The sequence below is a fragment of the Lepidochelys kempii genome, chromosome 25 (assembly GCF_965140265.1).
Source record: "Lepidochelys kempii isolate rLepKem1 chromosome 25, rLepKem1.hap2, whole genome shotgun sequence".
Classification (NCBI taxonomy): Eukaryota; Metazoa; Chordata; order Testudines; family Cheloniidae; genus Lepidochelys; species Lepidochelys kempii.
Window position 1 is genome coordinate 16299396 of NC_133280.1, and position 18701 is coordinate 16318096.

The following is an 18701-nucleotide window of genomic DNA, read 5'->3' on the forward strand; positions in this document are numbered from 1 at the left end:
CCAGTGCCTGCCGTCCCACGCCTCAGAGCCCCCCCCGCCCCTCTGTGACCCCCCCCGCGCCCATCGCCCCACCCTGCGTCTCAGAGTCCCCCCGCTCTCCTATGAGGCCCCCAGTGCCTGCCGTCCCACGCCTCAGAGCCCCCCCCGCCCCCCTGTGACCCCCCCGCGCCCGTCGCCCCACCCTGCGTCTCAGAGTCCCCCCGCTCTCCTATGAGGCCCCCAGTGCCTGCCGTCCCATGCCTCAGAGCCCCCCCGCGCCCACCGCCCTGTGTCTCAGAGCCCCCCCCAGCTGCACCCCTCAGTGACCCCCCCAGTGCCCACCACCCTGCGCCTCAGGGCCCCCCCATGGCCGATCCCCTCAGTGACCCCCCATAGCCCATCACACCCCTCAGAACCCTCCCTCCTGGCTGCTCCCCTGTGACCCCCCCACCGCCCCCCAGGCCGCTCCCCTCAGTGACCCCCTCAGCATCCGCACCTCCCCTCAGTGACCTCCCACCCCGCTCCTCAGAGTCCCCCGGCCACTCTCCTGTGACCCCCCCCAGCACCCATCATGCATCACAGCCCCCCAGCTACTCCCCTCAGTGACCCCACCACCACTCCCCAGCACCTGTCACGCCTCTCAGAGCCCCTTTACCTCCCCAGCATCCTCCACGCCCCTCAGAGCCCCCCCCCAGCTGCACCCCTCAGTGACCCCCCCAGCACCCATCATCTCCCTCTGAGACACCCCCCCTGTGCCCACCCTGCCTCTCTGTGATGTTGTTGTCATTGAGGGGCGCCATGGCTGCTCTCCAGCCTGCATCACACCCAGGCATCCAGAGAGCCAACAGGCCTGGGGCAGCTCGATGCTGACAGCTCCTCCTGTCCCCCGCAGGGAGTATGGACACACCAGCACCGAACCCGCACGTGTGGGACCCAAATTGTCATGGTGAGTTTTTTACAATCATGTGTGTTTGGTCTATCAGGTGCTGCCCTGCCCCTATCCCAAACTTACTGAGTAAGGGGGTTTGGTCCCTGCTGCAGGTGCTCTCTCCCCATCTCCTGCCCAGCTACTAATTCAGCCCCACCCATCCCCACTCCAGTTCAGCCCCCACCCCCACTCCTCCTGGGGCTCACTCCCCTCCCCCACAGGGCTGCAGTGGCGCCCCCCCCATTCCTTCCTAGGTGTGTGGGGGAGAAATAGAGGACCCATCTGTGCCCCTTGTTTGCAGGAGGGGAAGGGAAAAGGCTCCTGAGCTGCTAGGCTTTTGGCCCCCCTCCTGCGAGAATGGCTTGGAGTTGATGAGGAGAGAGCGCTGCCTGTGGCAGCTTTAAGAGGTTTTTCTGTCCTAGAAAGCAGGCAAGTTGGACAAGACAGCCAACGAGGGGTCTTAAGCACCCTGGGAGCCTGGAACATCTCAGTGTGTCGGAGGCCTTGCTCCAGCCCCAAGCAAATCCCTTCACTGGTTAAAAAAAAAAAGCCACCAGCCCTGGCAGCACTGCACAGACACACACAGCTAGACACATTCAAACTTCCCACAGTACATGGGACCACTCACACTGCACTGGGGCCTGGCGGAATACAGCTTTTACTGGCTCAATTTTGGGCCTCAAGCATGCTCCACAAGGCTCACCCAAACAAGTCACTTTAAAGGGCAGAGTTAAAGATCCCATCTTCTTTCAGATCAGCAAACTAAAAGGCAGGGAAAGCCTTCTCAATATTCCCAGGTGGACAGAAGGCTCTTCCCTTTACCTGAATTTTTTGCATCTGTCTTCACGGCTGAGGATGTGAAGGAGATTCCCACAGCTGAGCCATTCTTTTTAGGTGACAAATCTGATAAACTGTCCCAGATTGAGGTGTCATTAGAGGACATTTTGGAACGAATTGATAAATTAAACAGTAATAAGTCACCAGGACCAGATGGAACCCAAGTGTTCTGAAGGAACTCAAATGTGAAATTGCAGAACTACTAACTGTAGACTGTAACCTATTATTTAAATCAGCTTCTGTACGAGATGACTGGAGGATAGCTAATGTGACGCCAATTTTTTAAAAGGGCTCCAGAGGTGATCCCAGCAATTACAGGCCAGTAAATCTGACTTCAGTACCGGGCAAACTGGTTGAAACTATAGTAAAGAACAAAATTGTCAGACACATAGATGGCCATAATTTGTTGGGGAAGAGTCAACATGGTTTTTGTAAAGGGAAATCATGCCTCATCAATCTACTATAATTCTTTGAGGGGATCAACAAGCTTGTGTACAAGGGGGACCCAGTGGATATAGTGTACTTAGATTTTCAGAAAGCCTTTGACAAGGTCCCTCACCAAAGGCTTTTAAACAAAGTAAGCTGTCATGGGATAAGAAGGAAGGTTCTCTCATGCACTGGTAACTGGTTAAAAGATAGGAAACAAAGGGTAGGAATAAATGGTCAGTTTTCAGAATGGAGAGAGGTAAATAGCGATGTCCCCCAGGAGTCTGTACTGGGACCAGGCCTATTCAACATATTCATAAATGACCTGGAAAAGGGGGTAAACAGTGAGGTGGCAGAATTTGCAGATGACACAAAACTAGTCAGGATAGTTAAGTCCCAGGCAGACTGCAAAGATGTACAAAAGGATCTCTCAAAACTGGGTGACTGGGCAACAAAATGGCTGATGAAATTAAGTGTTGATAAATGCAAAGTAATGCACATTGGAAAACCTACACATATAAAATGAAGGGGGCTAAATTAGCTGTTCCCATTCAAGAAAGAGATCTTGAAGTCATTGTGGACAGTTCTCTGAAAACATCCACTCAATGTGCACCGGCAGTCAAAAAAACAAAAGAATATTGGGCATCATTAAGAAAGGGATAGATAATAAGACAGAAAATATCATGGCCTCTATATAAATCTGTGATACACCCACATCTTGAATACTGCATGCAGATGTGATCGCCCCATCTCAAAAAATATATATTGGAATTGGAAAAGGTTCAGAAAAGGGCAACAAAAATGATTAGGGCCATGGAACAACTTCCATATGAGGAGAGATTAAAAAGACTGGAACTTTTCAGCCTAGAAAAGAGATGACTAAGGGGGGATATGATTGAGGTCTATAAAATCATGAATGGTGTGGAGAAAGTAAATAAGGAAGTGTTATTTACTCCTCATAACACAAGAACTAGGGGTCACCAAATGAAATTAATAGGCAGCAGGTTTAAAACAAATAAAAGTATTTCTTCACACAATGCACAGTCAACCTGTGGAACTCTTTGCCAGAGGATGTTGTGAAGTTGAACAGGGTTCAAAAAAGAACTAAATAAATTCATGGAGGACAGGTCCATCACTTATTATTAGCCGGGATGGGCAGGGATGGTGTCCCTACCTTCTGTTTGTCAGAAGCTGGGAATGGGCAACAGGGGATGGATCACTTGATGATTCCCTGTTCTGTTCATTCCCTCTGGGGCACCTGGCACTGGCCACTGTCAGAAGACAGGATACTGGGCTAGATGGACCTTTGATCTGACCCAGTCTGGCCGTTCTTATGTACTTGTCATCTTTGCCCAAGAGATACTGGGGCTCTTGTTTAGTCTGACCTCCTCCTTAATCTACTGAAGCTCAGCTCTGGCCTAATTCCAGCACTGATGCTTATGGCAGCAGGTCTTGCCATGCCCGGCTCAGCTACCATCCCAGAAGGCAGTGAGGAAAATAGAGAGACACACATGATTAGCTCCAAAAGGTTTAAGTAACATCTTTTCCCCGCAGAATGGAAGCTTTATGGTGGCAGTGGGAGCAGCCTGTCTTTTATTCTTTTGCTGTTGTACTGCAATCCATGCCAATGAGAGACAGGCAGCTGGAAGCGTGATTTTGTGCAGACACATCTCAGCTGGTAGGTGTCAGACAGGTAATTGTGTACATATGGAAGAGGAAGATTTGTCTTTCCAGTCTTGCACATTTTTGCTAGCTGATGACTCTTGCAGGGTGGGAAAGCAGAGCAGCTAGATTCAGCTAAAGCATATTTTAAATATTTTGTGAGAACAGGCCCAGTTCCATGTTTAAATGGGTGCTGATGAGATGCTGCTCACCTGCCAGCGAAGCACACTGGATTTGGCAACTGGCTGACATGGCTCACTGGAAATACATTTCAAAATGGAGACAGTTTTATTTTTGTCCAGGGTAAATACAGAATCCAATTTTCTGGCCCATGTTTAGTGAGCACTTTGTCATTTATGCAAGTTTCTGAGGATCCAGGGTGCTGCCAGAGTCAGTTTGTCCATGCTAAATTAATTTCAGATCAAAGGGTGACTCAGGCCTCCCACAGATGACAACCAGTCATAAACAGAGTAAGCTGGGAAGACAATGGCTCAAATATCTAGAGTGGAATGAATAGAGACCAGGCTTTCTGATTTGTCCAGGTGGTCAGTGCTGTCCCTGATGAGAGAAGCCAGAACGAAGTGGACAGAGGGCACAGATAGCATTCCCAAAGAGGTTTGAGAGGAAATGGGTAGGAGGCAGTAAAGGAAGGTTTTTTCCTTAGGTTTGGGGAAAAAGTGGTTGACAAGATCTCACACACTGAAGAAGGCTGGAGTAGCGCAGGTCCTCTGAACAAGGCAGGAGAGGACGGAAGTGACAGGGTCAGTGGTGTGGAGTTCAATAGGCTTGAGGTCACAGAACTGTGCAAGAGGAAGTGGAAGAGTGTGCCCAATTTTGAAAGAAATCAGAGAGTGGAGAAAGGGATTAAACTCTTTGGACAGGGACCATCTTCCTGTTTGCGCAGCACCTTGTGCCATGATCCCTGAGTGGGGCCTCTAGGCACAACGACACTACAAATAAATAAGGGAACAGAAATGAAAGGGGAGGAGATGGGAAAGAGAGAGCATGCAGTGCTTGAAGACCACGTCAAGTGAGTCACCAAGATTGTTAGTCAGTCCAGGCCATGATTGGGAGGCCTCATGCAGTTCAGCAGAGTAAAGGGAAAGACATCACATCAGAGAGGTTGGAGGATGGGGTGGGGGATATGGCAGCCACCCAGAGGAGGAGGACAAAAGAGTGAGGCAGGTTGATTGGGTTGTAGAAGATGCCACAGGACAATAGCTGGAAATGAAAGAAGCTGGACAGCAGTGATGCTGAGGGGAGCAAAGAGTCTGCGGTTGGAGGCAGAGAACTGGCTTTCAGAAAGCGTGAGGAGACAAAAGAAGTGAGATGGAGGTCAATGGGGCACAAACTGGGGAGGCATGCACAAGAGGTTGGAGGCGCACAGAAACGGGAATCCCGTGCATCCCACAGGACCCACTGCCATAATAGCGGGAGTGGAATAAAAAGAGTGGGTATTGCAGAGCAGGACAGGAGAGGGATTAAAAAAAAAAAATAGTTCTCCCATACCGCAAACAATATGAATGCCCTGGCTGGCAGCAGCCACTCTCCAGCCGCCCAGCCCTGAAGGCAGCACGGGCGTCAGCAGGATTACTTCAGACTACAAGTGATGTGGGGGAGGGAGGGTGACCAATGGTAAAGGGGGCATGACTGGAAAAGTTTGCGCATCACTGATGTAGATCATGGGTTGCAGTGAACTTGTCACAGGCAGAGCAAAGGAAGGGAAGGAGGTCATGAATGAGAAATATTTGGTGGTCCCAGGTACTATACTTTAGCTCCTTGGGCTGGTCACTCTTGTGCATCCTTTTACTTGATTAGACCAGTTGTCAATGCCACAGATGCAATCCTGGTCTTGAGCCTGCTGGCTGAGTTGACAGCATCAGCTAGTGCTTCAGCTAATTTCAGGATTTTACTCTAGAATCTACTGGATGAAGCTGGGATGTGAACTGCCATTCAACAAGATCTTCACACCAAGGAACAAACTGACAGTGTAGTCACAGGCATGGAATTGCAAAATCTGGAAGGAACTGAAGCAGTTGTTACACTGCATGCCATTTACTTCGTGTTACACATCAGGAAGATTGGGTAGTGAACATGCAGGAGTAATAAGAAATCTATTTCCAAAATGTTCTTTCCAAGCTTCAGTATCAGCAGTTCTGCACTAAGTACTCCCCCCTTGAACAGAAGGCTATGAACTTCAGCTCCATCTCAAGGAACAATTTTATTACAACATGAAACTTTTTCTGAATAGATTCATACCAAGACCAGTGTTCAGTATAATACAGGAAGACAGAGTCCTGTTTACTTTTAAGACATTTTCCATAAAAATCCTTTTAATACAACTTCTGAAACAAGAGTTTTATTCTTAAATACTAGTTCAGCCACTGTCCTGTTGATCCCCTTTTACAGCTGGTCAGTGTAAAGGAGGTGTCCATTTTTAGTTTTTTTCAAAACAACAATGCTAACTTCCTGAGTGGTTAATAGAGAAGGCAGAGGAAGCAAGCAGAAAGCCTATCCTAAATAAGAGAGATGCAAAAAAAATTAAAAAGTAAAAAAAATAAAATAAAAAGGAAACAAGTGATTCCGCAGAAACAGGATTACAACAGAGAGTAATTGTTGGCAACATCATTTCAGAAGCAAAAACACTTCATTCTGCATCATCTTCTAGCAAAGAACCATTTTGTTCACTAAACCCCAAGACCAGAAAGTGCTTCTGTGCCTCCACAGGCTGATGATGTGGAATTAATACATGCTCTTGGCCACCAACATGATTGTTTGCTTGTTTTCTGGGTAAACTACTACAAGGATTAACACAGGAGAAGCAGTCAATTTAAAACAGCCACACAAACGTAAAAAAACCAAATTCTGCTTAAATAAGCAATCAAAATAGAAAGCTAGCATCACCAGTTACTCTCAAGTCTGGGGTGGGAAAAGGAATCACTTTACGGTGGGATTGGTGCTACAAAATGGCATAGACATTAGCATTATACAAATAATAATAAAAAAATACCATTCTGACAGCTTTGCACACATGGTTAGGTATCATCGCCATACAAACTGTACAGGGAAGGATATAAATAAGTGTTTTGACATAAAAGCCCAATACTTGCACTGTGTCAGTTTCTGCAAACACTGCAGTTAGAAAAAACACACATGCATTATCAAATGTAAACATTTACATCATATAAAACCTTAGAAATGCTGGAAAATGCCAGAGGGACTCTTCATACAAAATCCACCAGCACAAGAGGGAAAGGGAATTCAGAAATTACAACTAAAGACAACTGAGACAACACAGTGTAGTTTATTACATTTTTAATAAAAAGGTAGAGCTCTAATTAAATGCTCCGTTCACTCAGAAGCCTCTGTGGAATGTCTGTATGTTCTGAAAGCACATCCTGGGGAAGGTTTTAGAAATTAGCTTTATGCAGAATACAGCAGAGAAACTGCAAATCACTGAAAATAAACAAAAACTCAATATTTGCATGAATATTCTGAAACCTGGCCCAGGGAAGGAGGGAAACAGATGGATAAATTCCAGTTGTGCTTTTCCTAACCAACTCTGTCTCATGTGGAACATCTCAGAAAAGAAGATCAAACTGATTAATTTATTTTGGCTCGGAAGTATTTAAATCTCTCTCTACAAGGAAAAAAAAGCATTAAACAGAAACAAAAACCCTCTATACGATTATAAAATTCAATCTTGTCTAAAACAAGCGGTCTGAAAAAAAGTTCCTCTCTCTCCCCCCACCCCCATTCTAAATAGTCACAAGTAATTAGTAACCCTTCAGCTAATTTTCATTTGGTTCAGACACACAGGTCCCTGAATGAGCTTTGAGGTCTGACAGATCTATCAAACCCCTAGCTTGCCTACTTATTACATCTTCACTGGCAATCCTATTGCTCACACAAAGCCTGAAAAAACAAATACTTTCAGAGGATAGGCATAGGCAGTACAGTGCTGTAGTTCTCATGCATGAGATACAAGATGGGGTGTTCACACAAACTCTTACAAACCTCTACAACTATCTAGGTTTTGCCTATATGTCTAAAAGTACAAATTGACCATCGCATGGACATTTAAAAGTGTGCCCAAGCTCAAACAGTCTTTGGAAGTCAGACCACGAGAATTCTACTTTTTCTTTTCCTTTAAAAAGTTTAATATTGGAAGTTATAAATATTCAAATGTTGAGATGCTGTTAATGTGGCAGGAATGCACAAGTGCCAGCGGAGCATCACTGAGTCCTTGAAAGCTCACATAATCTGCCCAGATGTCATAAAAAGAACCCCACACTAGAAACCCAGCATAACATGCAAAACCCCAACTAGTATTTTCTGTTTGAGGGCTGAGTTCCTGTTCTAGCCCCTGAACAAGGCTGACACAATAGAAACAGCCAGTGATACAGTCTATTTGTGTTTTGTTTATTAAAGAATATACACTTTCCAAATGAGTTAGAGCTTCAGTTTGGAAAAGCTAGGCTGGCAGGTGGTACTGCCCTACCCTACTCCTAGGAGCTGCCATGGAGAGCACGGTTATATGGGAGAGAGGAAAAGGACATACCTGGGGTAGAGAACACATTAAATAATTACATCATCTTTGTTGGTGACGAGGTTTGAATGAGGGATTGGGAGGAGAGATGTTCAAGTCTTTTTTTTAAATGGAAAAAATAGGCAAGTTCCTCTTAAGAAATCTCTTAATGTTCCCTCCATTCCTGGTTCTACTCATAGTAAAGATCTTAAGAAGGTGCTTCTTGTCAAGTCAAATTTATAGCCTTTCTTGTCTCCCTTTAACATGGGAGCACAATATGAATGGGACCAGGCTAGCCAAGAGCAGCTGGAAAACAGGAACAGTTAAACAAGGTTAGATATCTGGTGCCAAGAGGTAACCTGCACTTGGCTGCTTATTCAGCATGTAAAGCCAGTGGGCAGGGTTTGTAGGCTCACCCTTTACAACAGGGCCTTGAGCTGAACAATGACAGTCCTCACATGCTGCAGATTCAAGGAAAGGTAGAAAGCACCGAGGGACATCAGCCAGTCCAGACTTTCCTTGCCCATCACATCTAGTCCTCTGATTTGAACTAGAAGGTGCATGAAGACAGGGAACACAGGACCTAACAATGCGACAAGAGGAGGATAGATATTGCTCATAGACTAATCCCAGCTTTGTGGTTCTTTAGCTGTTGTCAAACTGCTTCTTAGGTGTCATCTTGATTCCAAAAGATGGAATCCTGGAGTGTCTTATAAACTGACACACTAAGACATATTCTAGCCCAATACATCACATATCTCTGTCACATGATTTAAAGGAGTCTAATCCCTTGGTGTATCCCCCCTTGCCAGCAGCACCTCAAGTGAAAATCCCTCAATTTCCTCAGCTGCTAAATAGCAATTTTGATCAATCACCAAATGCCAGGAGATCCCCAAGCGCCATCTCTTGCAACTAAGACTAACATGATTAAATCACTCCTGATGAGCCAGCCTGGTGATGCTCATTACCATGACAGGTTTCAGAGTAGCAGCCGTGTTAGTCTGTATCTGCAAAAAGAAAAGGAGGACTTGTGGCACCTTAGAGACTAACAAATTTATTTGAGCATAAGCTTTCATGAGCTAGAGCTCACTTCATCGGATCCATTGAATGCATCCGATGAAGAGAGCTGTAGCTCATGAAAGCTTATGCTCAAATAAATTTGTTAGTCTCTAAGGTGCCACAAGTCCTCCTTTTCTCATTTCCATGAGGCAGGCATGGTAAGATTCTCAGCAGAGTCTCTTGCTCTGTGGGGAGGAAACACAATTAGCACCTAGGAGGGAGCAGCTCACCTCACTCTGCAGAAACCCCTCTGGCTGAGCTAGCAGCGACACTGGAAGGCTCTGAATCTGTTATCACCCAAGAAAGATAACCGCAACATGGAAAGAACTGGAGGGAACTTCTGTAGGTTACTAAAACATTCATTTTCCACCCCAAACACCCTGGCTTATATGCAGCATCAATTAACATAGATGGGAACTGGCCACACACAGCAAGGGAGTTCTCACTCTCACTCTTAAAATCAGTCCCATCTTGACAAATGCGCACAGAGACCTTGCTGCCCTTTATCAGTACCACTGTGTCCTAGAATTGGCCAAGTCAACATGTCAAAGAAGTAGTAGTGGAAGAGTAATGATTCAGCGCACACACTAAAGAGGAGCTGGTGTTTGAGATGTATACACAACATTCTGGGGGAGAAATGTTCAATGCCAGTGACAGCACAAGGCCAGGATATGGAAACTGTTCAACAACGTTTGTCTGGGATTTGTAATACTTGATTTATACATTCCTGGTGGGCATCAATCACACGCGTGTCCCCTGCCCAGGAGCATCATAAAACACCAAAGCAAAAATTCTTCCCAAACAAACATATTGGGGAGAGGGAAATTTATGCCTAATTCTGAGACATCTGGCATTGGCAAGAGTAGGGTACTGGACTAGATGGACCATTGGTCTGTTCCAGAACACGAATCACATCATTATAAAGTTACTGCTTTTACCTTCAATGAAGACCAGCTCTTCCGGGAAGAATAAGACACCTGTATGAAGATCAAGGCACCAAGACATACCCTGCTGTGCATATCCCTACCAAAAACGGTATTTTAAAGCTTGGCTCTTAACTGTTTTCTTTGTGCCTTGCCTCTTGAAACTGACAATAACAAAAGGGGCAAAACTAATGGTTCTTAGAAATGATAGAACATATAGTGCATTTCAGAGGTGGGATTATAAACATTTACAAAATAGCGGTAATGCTTCCCCTAGCACAAAAGTCAGTTGAGATGCCCTCAGATGCCTCTTCTTAGCTTATAAAGGTAATAAATTAGTTAGAAGGATTCACGTCTAGTCCTTTCTATTTACAACGGTTTAGGTCCTACTGAGGAAACGCCATCACAACAGAGCAGCTTCCTTAGCTCTACAAAAATATTAACATCTTTCCAGTTAGTACAAAAACCTTTTGTAAGTAAATTCGTCAAATTATTCCCCACCCCTGCCAGGTCTGATGTTAAAAATGTTTCAGGTGCATTTACTCTCACAAAACGCAGGTATGTAATTTGAAGAGCACATCTCAGCAGCTGGATGGTGTGCCAGTCTCCAGCGCAGATTTGCTTTTTCTGGAAGCTGATCCCTTGTGGAGTTCATGCAGAGTTGAAGATGCCCTGTCACTGTGTTGACTGTTCACCTTTAGCAGTTCCTTTTGCTAAACGTGTGGCTATTACTCATCCTTGACTTTTTTACGAGCTTGATCATGCATCTTTTGTTGATTTGCGCTGGGCGTCTCAGTTTCTGTGCACTCATGCTCCTGCATTCCTGTGCTCCCCCACAACTTCAGCCTTGGAGGCGCTTTGCTCAGCTGGGGTGAGCCCACCATGCCCTTACCACAACATGTCCTATGCGGGGACCCAGAAGCTGGTGAGGGCTCTTGCCCCGCACAGAGCTCTCTCTGCCCCCGGTTCTCTCTACACTGGGAGGAGACACTCTTGTATTCCACTGCTGTAGTTCCATCCATTTGTTCAGTATAAACCCTGGCCATCAACTGGATAGGGTAGGACCCTTGGCATTCCCACTCAGCTGTGTTAGTCTCCTGTTCATCGCTCTCTGACCCTTGAACTGCTATCTGGGGCACCACAGTAGGCATCTGCTCTGGGTTTGGGGGCTCTGAAGAGCTACCAAATACTGAACTTGGTCTGGTCTCCACCCAGGAAGCTGCATGAGGGGAAAGTCTCCATGGCGCATGCTCCTTGTCCAGCTTGGCCTCTGTTTTCGTGCCATCCTCACTCACAGGCACCAGCTCTGGCTCATCGAAACTCACTTCTTGGACAGCTTCTTGCTTTTTAAAGGAGTCCCTGCGCTCTGACAGGTTCAACCTCCTCATGACAACAACCTCCTGGTCGCGGTCGTGCCTTTCCCCTGTCCAGTCTCTCATTCGGGGGGTCCCTGGGTAAGCCATAGCACAGAGCTCTCCCGCCTGGATAGGAGTCTCCCGCTCCCCGAGAGACTCCCCCATCCCGTCTCCTGGAGGCATTTCCAGTGTGAGCTTCCGACTGCTGATGGTTTTCTTTTCTGCTAGGTAGGTAGCTATTTTCTCAGCAGACTGGACTCGTTTTAGCAGAGGGGACCTGGGGCCTTCGGCACTCCTGGGCCGAGACACTTGCCTGACAATGGTGGGGGGAGACAGGGTCTTGCCCTGGAAGGAATGAACGTTTTTGGTGTAACTTGGTAGTGGCGATGGGGACCTCTGAGGAGAAGGTGGCTGTGGGACTGAAGAAGGAGTACATGCAAGGGGAGATGGGGGGATGCTGCTGGTGGACTTGCGGCGCCCCACCTTGTAACGCTGACCACTGAGCTTCGGCACTAGCCCATGAAGAGAGCTCGGTCTGATGTGTCCTGCAGGAGAGGTGGGGGTGCTAGAGGATGGGGAGGTGCTCTGTGGGGAGACAGAATCTGCCAGAGAGAGAGAGAGAGAGAGAGAGAGATCAACTCACCCAAGATGAATACTATGCTCACATTCCCTACACATCACAGGGCTCGGGCAAGGTCAGCATTTCCAGCATCAGTCTCACATATGGTGGGCCTGAATGAGATGTCCGCCAAATCAAGGCACTTCATGAATGATTTGGAACCTGGCTACTTTACTCTGAGCAGCACTGCAAGTTACAGGGGGACCCACAGGTTCCAATCACTGCATACGAACCCAGCTGCAACTGCAGCTGACCTAGTGCTCCCTCTTGTCATTCTACCCTGTGTTTTTATACACTGCGTTTCTCCGTCCTTGCCCCGTACTGTGAATTTACAGGGAAATGTTCATTTACTCTGGAAGATTATTCCCAAGAGCCACTATGATCCTCAACATGTCAAAATACCTTTTGAAAGGCAAGTTAGCAGTTGGGGCAGACAAGCCCTTTGGCACAAAGCACTGTTGCCATAAACGCATGAGTGACAGAGATACCCATCTGTACAAGTTATCATAGTGTTCTCCTTTGAGTGGAGCAGGCTTAGAGTGTCCACAAGCCCCCGAGTGAACCCTGGAGACACAGTCGCATTCCCAGCCTTGATCCTGTTGCAGGAACAGCCTGAGAGCACACGCTCTACAGCCACATACACCACCCATGGAATGGACAGAGCACAGGGCAAGCCACCTCACAAGTAGCAGAAGCCGTAGTTGGGTGAGTGATCAGAACTAACCCCTACCTAGTGGGAGGTCTGGAGCAGGGCTGCGGCAGGGAGTTGTAGGTCCAGGTGACAGACTGTGTGTGGGAGATCCTGGAAGGCTCTCGCTTGATGACAGGGAGTGATGGAGGCCAGATGAGAAGCTCCGGCTGGTGTGCAGTACAGTCGTTTGCTTGGAGATCTTTTTGAAAAGGCACTTTCTCCTTTGAGATGAAAAAAGCCCCAGGGGCAGGATTTACATGGAAGGGCCCATTAGAAACAAACTTCACAAAACCTCTTTGTATTCCCCTTGGGCATTAAAAAACAAGATTTCTCCCAAGTCTGTCTTCTAGGGAGGTCTACAACTCCAGGCTGAGTTTTCAGCCAAGAACTCAACACTTCAGGATTCTGCATGCTACGAACAATGGGGAAAGGAATTTACTGCATCACCATTTCAGACAAAAGATGCCTTATAAAAATATTCTATAGCAAGCTGCAAAGAGCCAGATCTGCCAACAAGCACATACAGGAACCTTACCATTAAAAGCTACTGCAGCCATTAACATCCATGGAATTTTTAAAGGAAAAATCTCTATTCTTTGCCCTTGATATCCACAGCCTGTTTCACTGAGCCTTCAACCTGTGTTCCCCAGGGCATGCTATAACATGGCACTACCAGGCATTGTGGCTTCAAGAAGCTGAGTAAATTCTCACCCCTTCTGTTTGTGTGAAGCAAGAGGATGCTGGCCCAAGAGTAAGTACAGAAGGCACTGGTCTCTTTGGCTAACACTAAGTAGCATTTGCTAGTTGGGAGAGCTTCTCCCTGGTGGAGGCAGCATTTAGACGTTTTCCTTCCCTATCTTAGGTGAATAAACTCAAAGCTCCCCAAGATACTTCAGGGCTCACACGCCAGCTTCTCTTCAGAACTACACAGAGATGCCCAGTAACAGAAGTCATCCGGTTCCCAGTCTATTTCTACTCACCGGTCCTGACTGTCCCTTTTCCTGCTTTTCTTACTCCTTCTGGCCATCCTGGTCTTGGAACTGTTTTTCCGAGCAGGACCAATTTTGATGGATGTGTTCTCTAGGGCGGTGGTTCGCAGCGCTACTTTGTTGCCACTCTGTGAAATGCACCAAGTGAGTTGTTGTGACGCATACGGCATGAGCCTGTTTACAGCAGATTCTAAGGCCAGAAGGGCCCATCAGAATCATCTTGTCTGACCTCCCGCGGAATAAGTGACCTGGTCCACCAAGCCGACAGCAGGAGTCACTGTCAGAGTTGGAATCAGGACTCAGGTAGTCTTGGCTCCCAGTCCACTGCTCAGACTGCTAGATCATGCCTCACTCATGGCATATGGTAGTAAGGAGGCTGAGCTTCCATTCCAGTGGCGCTCTCACACTGAAGCTTGAGTCTCCAGCTCAGCCTATGGAATGCACCACTGCCCTGAGGGTCCCCCCGTAATTAACCCTACTGAGGAAGGGTGTAAACCTCATTAAAAATAGATCGTCTGTGGGCCACTGTACGTACATATGCTTGTCTCACTGTCACTGAGTGAGGAGACAGGACTATAAGGGAGCGGACCCCCCTCTCTCCTCAGGGCCCAGTCTGTGGAACACAAAGGTCCCAACCACCCCAGGAGAATTGCCTTTTGAAAAGAGAGACATTTTGGGCTGCCAGCATCCACAGGGAGAACTGCACTTCCGCCATGTGGTCTCTAGGGCAAGGGGGTTCTCAAACTTCTTCACAGCGTTTCTAGATGGCACTGTGTTGGATATGCAGCTGTTCTGCAATAATGTATTAATGCTGTATGCTGACCTGGTCACTGGGATATTACTGTATACACATATTGGTCTAGATTAACAGGGGGCTGCAAGGAAAAAGAAGCAGGAAGTGGAAAAAATGGCTCAAGATAAGCCTCCCCTCAGCCAACACTTGCGGGCTATTATGGTTCCATTGGCTCTGAGGACTCAGGCTCAATATCCTGCTGAGCTTACAGGACTGGTTTTGTCCAGAAGGGTCAAAGCCCAAGAACATAGAACAACAAAAGGACTACAGAAGTTTAAAAGGGACACACTCCGAAGAGAAGGGTAGTTATTCTGGGGAACCAGACTTCAGACACCTGTTGGGTGTGTCTGAAGAAGCTAGTCCTGCCTACAGTACTGTTGGGCTGGTAAGCCACAGACATGCATGGATACTGTTTGTTGAATTAAAATCCTCTTTTCTGAAGAAGCTTTGTTCCTACTGTTAAAATAAGCAATAGGTTTAAGAAGGCTGTTTGGTCACACAGTCCTGAAGGAAAGAACCCGGGTGTCTGAATTCTACTGGACCTACTGGCTAAGCTTGGTCCGTACACAGGATACTACAGCCCGGGCCAAGTCTAAGAATGAGAGAAATGTGAAATTACACCCTGGGATAGGCAAAGTCATGAGGCCCCGACACCTGTGGGGAACAGCAAGCGACCAGAGGGGCCACCCCTTCGCAATCATGCAGCCCCACCCACCTCCCCTCCCATTTGGGATCTCATAAAATCCTTAAGCCAATTCCAACCATAGCTTACATGGGAGACTACATTCTGCTGGATTTTCAGCATCTTTTAATAGAATTTGGCAGTGGGAAGCAAGGAGGAGCAGCCAGGCCCCAGTGACTGGCCCGCTCTGTACATCCCATGTTTGAGAACTCTGCTTCAGGGGAGCAGACACAGCATGTGAGTCAGAGCCACACTGTCGTAGGGCAAAGCCAAGCCACAACAGAGAGGGGTTATCGCTGGACTCCTGCTGATTTGTGAATTCCCTCTCTCTCTCAGATAATTAAACAAAAAGTTTGCTGCTCAAAGTCTTGAACAGCAGCTCGCTCCCGGGGGCTCAGGAGGCATGTGCAGAGGGAGCAAAGTGTTAGAAGGAGCTCCACAAAGAGCAAAGCACCCGGTGGCACATTTACAACCAGAGCAAGCTGTTTACCTTCAGCAGCAGCTCCACAACATCCATGTGAACTAACCCTAGCACAGACTCTCCATTCACGTGTGTGATGAGATCCCCAGCTCTCAGCCCAGCTTCCTGGGCAGGGCTCCCATCTTCCACGCTCTGGAATTGAAGAACCAGGAAACATTACTTAAGCAGATCCTCAGGATTATTCACACAGCTTTTAGGCTTCATTGCCGGTTGGTGCCACCTCCCTCTCCTCTTCAGAGAACATTGGTCCCTTTACACCACTGATGCTCAGCATGCAGAGCACCGTGCCTTATGCAGCACAACACTGCTCCCTTCATGTGCAGACTCCCCAGCCAGTCAGTCACTTACCCACACCATGTGATGCACTGTGTACACATCGCTGTCCCCCATATACACACGAATGGCGCGCAGGGTGAAGCCATATTTCTTTCCAGAGCTGTGGATGATGATGGGTGGACGCAGGCTGGTGATGCTGAGGGAGGAATCCCGGCTCGGGGACGAGTCCCGAGAGGATGGGTTGGAAGAGAGAGAGTGTGGGGAGATGGGGCTCATGAGGGCTCCGCTGCCAGAGTCATCTACAAACAACAGACAGTGTCCGTTTCCCCTTGGATCCCACGTGCCTGCCAGCACTGCGCAGCGGGGAGTCAGTCCCCTCACACCAAAGAGTAATGGGGCTGCCAAACTCTGCTGTTATTAACAGGACTTGGCCTGGCAGACAACCATATGCAGAAACTTCTTTGTCCGAGTGAGGAGCACCTCAGTCCGCTCCACAAAGGAGCCTAAAAATCTCACTTCCTTACCACTGTCTGTACAGTTTGTCTCCCTTTGCTACTCTGAAGATTTGCCAGCTTCCCTCTCATCAAAAGCTAGTTCCATTTTCTGGCTCTTGTTCAGTGTTATCACTTACATGGGTCCCACTGCCGAGGGGCACAGAGGAACCCAAGAGGGCTTAACTGAGCAGGAACTGCCTGGGAAGCCTTCTTGGTAATGCTCAAGCTGTTGAAAGTGTAACAGAGACAATAAAAGCTACAAAGGGCTGCCATTGTGGGGCAGGGCAGCTGGGGCCAAGGTGCAGGAGTGCACGGTGGAGATGTTCCAGTCTGAAACATGCATTTGCTAATTACACAGCTAACGCTGGGCATCAGATTCACTAGCTGCTTCCCACTGACCTGAGGTGATGATCAGGGACAGGGCTGAGACAGAAGCAGATTTCGGCACTCTACTTCCTGAAGACACTCTCTGCTTCTCTGGAGCGTTCTTCGGACTCCCCAGCCTGCGGCCCACCCCAGGCTCCAGGGCTCTCGGGGCGGAGTTCTTGGTGCCAGTGCTGTTGCTCCGCAGGCGGACGCGGTTCAGACTGACAATATCAGCTGGACAAAGAGGGAGGAAGGGGGTCAGCAAGCGGCTACTTCTTAGGCACAATAATGCCACTGCAGAGCCATTCTGCTGCTGGCCAGCTGGGGATGATCCTGAATCATTCACTGGAACAGTATCCAGTCTAAGAGCCACTGCCCTTACTGTCACTTCCCCCTGCTCATAGGTAACCTCCTTCCACAGGAACTGGCAAGGTTTAGACTCTGCTACTAAGCAAATGCCCAGCTAGGGCCATCTTGTTCCCAGTGGTTACTCCCACACATGGCTGTCTCCCCAGAAGCCCCATCCCCCATTTGGCTCCCTCTTCCAGCAATTGCTCCCTCCCTAGCCTGTCAGTGCCTATTCAAGGGCACATGTGGGGCATGGGTGTAGCACCCTCAGCACCCTCACAGACCACACACGCTGCCGCCACCCCCCCCAAAGGGGTAAAGGAGAGACGAGCAGCACACACCGGGGAAGCTATCACCGTCCCCTTGAGGCACGTGATGAGCCCCCTACCACCAAGTGATGCAAGCTTGAACGCCCAGCCATTCTGCACAGTGCAGGATGTTCAGAGCGTAACACACCTGCTCCGGAGGTCTCCAACTGTACTCATCAGGGAAATGATGGGGGAGACAGAAGAGCGTAGAGTCTGCATGCCGTGCCAACAGGGCATAAATACAGAGGGTCTTTCACCTGCCCTGGAACCTTGGGGAGTAACAGGGAACCCTAGAGCTAGAATTACCTGGAGGCTTCCCAATGGCCTGGGCCTCTACCAACCAATCCAGCGTAAATGCCCTGCACAATGTATACAGGCTGCTTCCCCAGCAGAAGGCCAGACACAACGCTGTGTCCCACACTTAGCACAGAGCTTTGCCAAATGGCAAAAGGTGACACTTGCAGTATCCTTAATACCCAGCTCCGCCATCCACAGCCCATGTACCTGATAACGCTGAGGACTTCGCCACTCCTCCTGCCCCTGCTTCAGGGTCCCCCAGCACAAACATTGGTCTCTCAGCCTTTACAGAGCCTGGGCAGGGGCTCTCCTCTTCGGAGGAGAAAGCAAACTTCGGCATGGTTTCCAGGCTGAAGGTGCTAGTGAGGGTGGCAGGGCTGCAGCTTCGCTCGTGCCGGGAGGAGTAGGCCGTTGAGCCACAGGACGTCCACGATCGGAGCCTATTGAGAGGAAAGAGATGGTCAGAGAGTGACCGAGGCTGGGGACAGACACAGCACCAGCACCATACCATAGGGTCCCCTTGGGCCACTTCTCCAACTTCAGGGCTAACTGGACTGCTAGCAGCCAAGGACCCTGCTATGGGGACTTCACCATCTCATTGGGGTTCCAAACCAGTCTTCTAGGAGCAGGACTCACCCACTGCTGGATCTCCTGCCGCCC

At 48.3% G+C, this 18701-nt stretch overlaps 1 protein-coding gene and 1 long non-coding RNA gene across 13 annotated transcripts in view; one reads left to right on the forward strand and one right to left on the reverse strand.

The window, feature by feature from the left end:
* The first annotated feature begins 499 nt into the window (after window positions 1-499).
* On the forward strand, window positions 500-6253 carry LOC140903144 (uncharacterized). The gene is made up of 3 exons (XR_012156162.1): window positions 500-925; window positions 3725-3848; window positions 5751-6253. It is a non-coding gene; the product is annotated as an uncharacterized lncRNA (long non-coding RNA).
* Window positions 6254-10368: 4115 nt separating this feature from the next.
* MAST3 (microtubule associated serine/threonine kinase 3) overlaps window positions 10369-18701 on the reverse strand; it is a 69565-nt gene continuing 61232 nt past the window's right edge. For all 12 annotated transcript variants that reach the window (XM_073324482.1, XM_073324486.1, XM_073324479.1 and 9 more), the window contains 7 exons: window positions 18249-18481; window positions 17122-17322; window positions 16301-16527; window positions 15962-16084; window positions 13988-14124; window positions 13047-13228; window positions 10369-12299 (listed from right to left, as the gene is read on the reverse strand). In XM_073324482.1, coding sequence (XP_073180583.1) covers window positions 11071-12299; window positions 13047-13228; window positions 13988-14124; window positions 15962-16084; window positions 16301-16527; window positions 17122-17322; window positions 18249-18481 — 2332 coding nt within the window. In that variant the 3' untranslated portion in view covers window positions 10369-11070. The remainder of the gene's footprint in view (window positions 12300-13046; window positions 13229-13987; window positions 14125-15961; window positions 16085-16300; window positions 16528-17121; window positions 17323-18248; window positions 18482-18701) is intronic.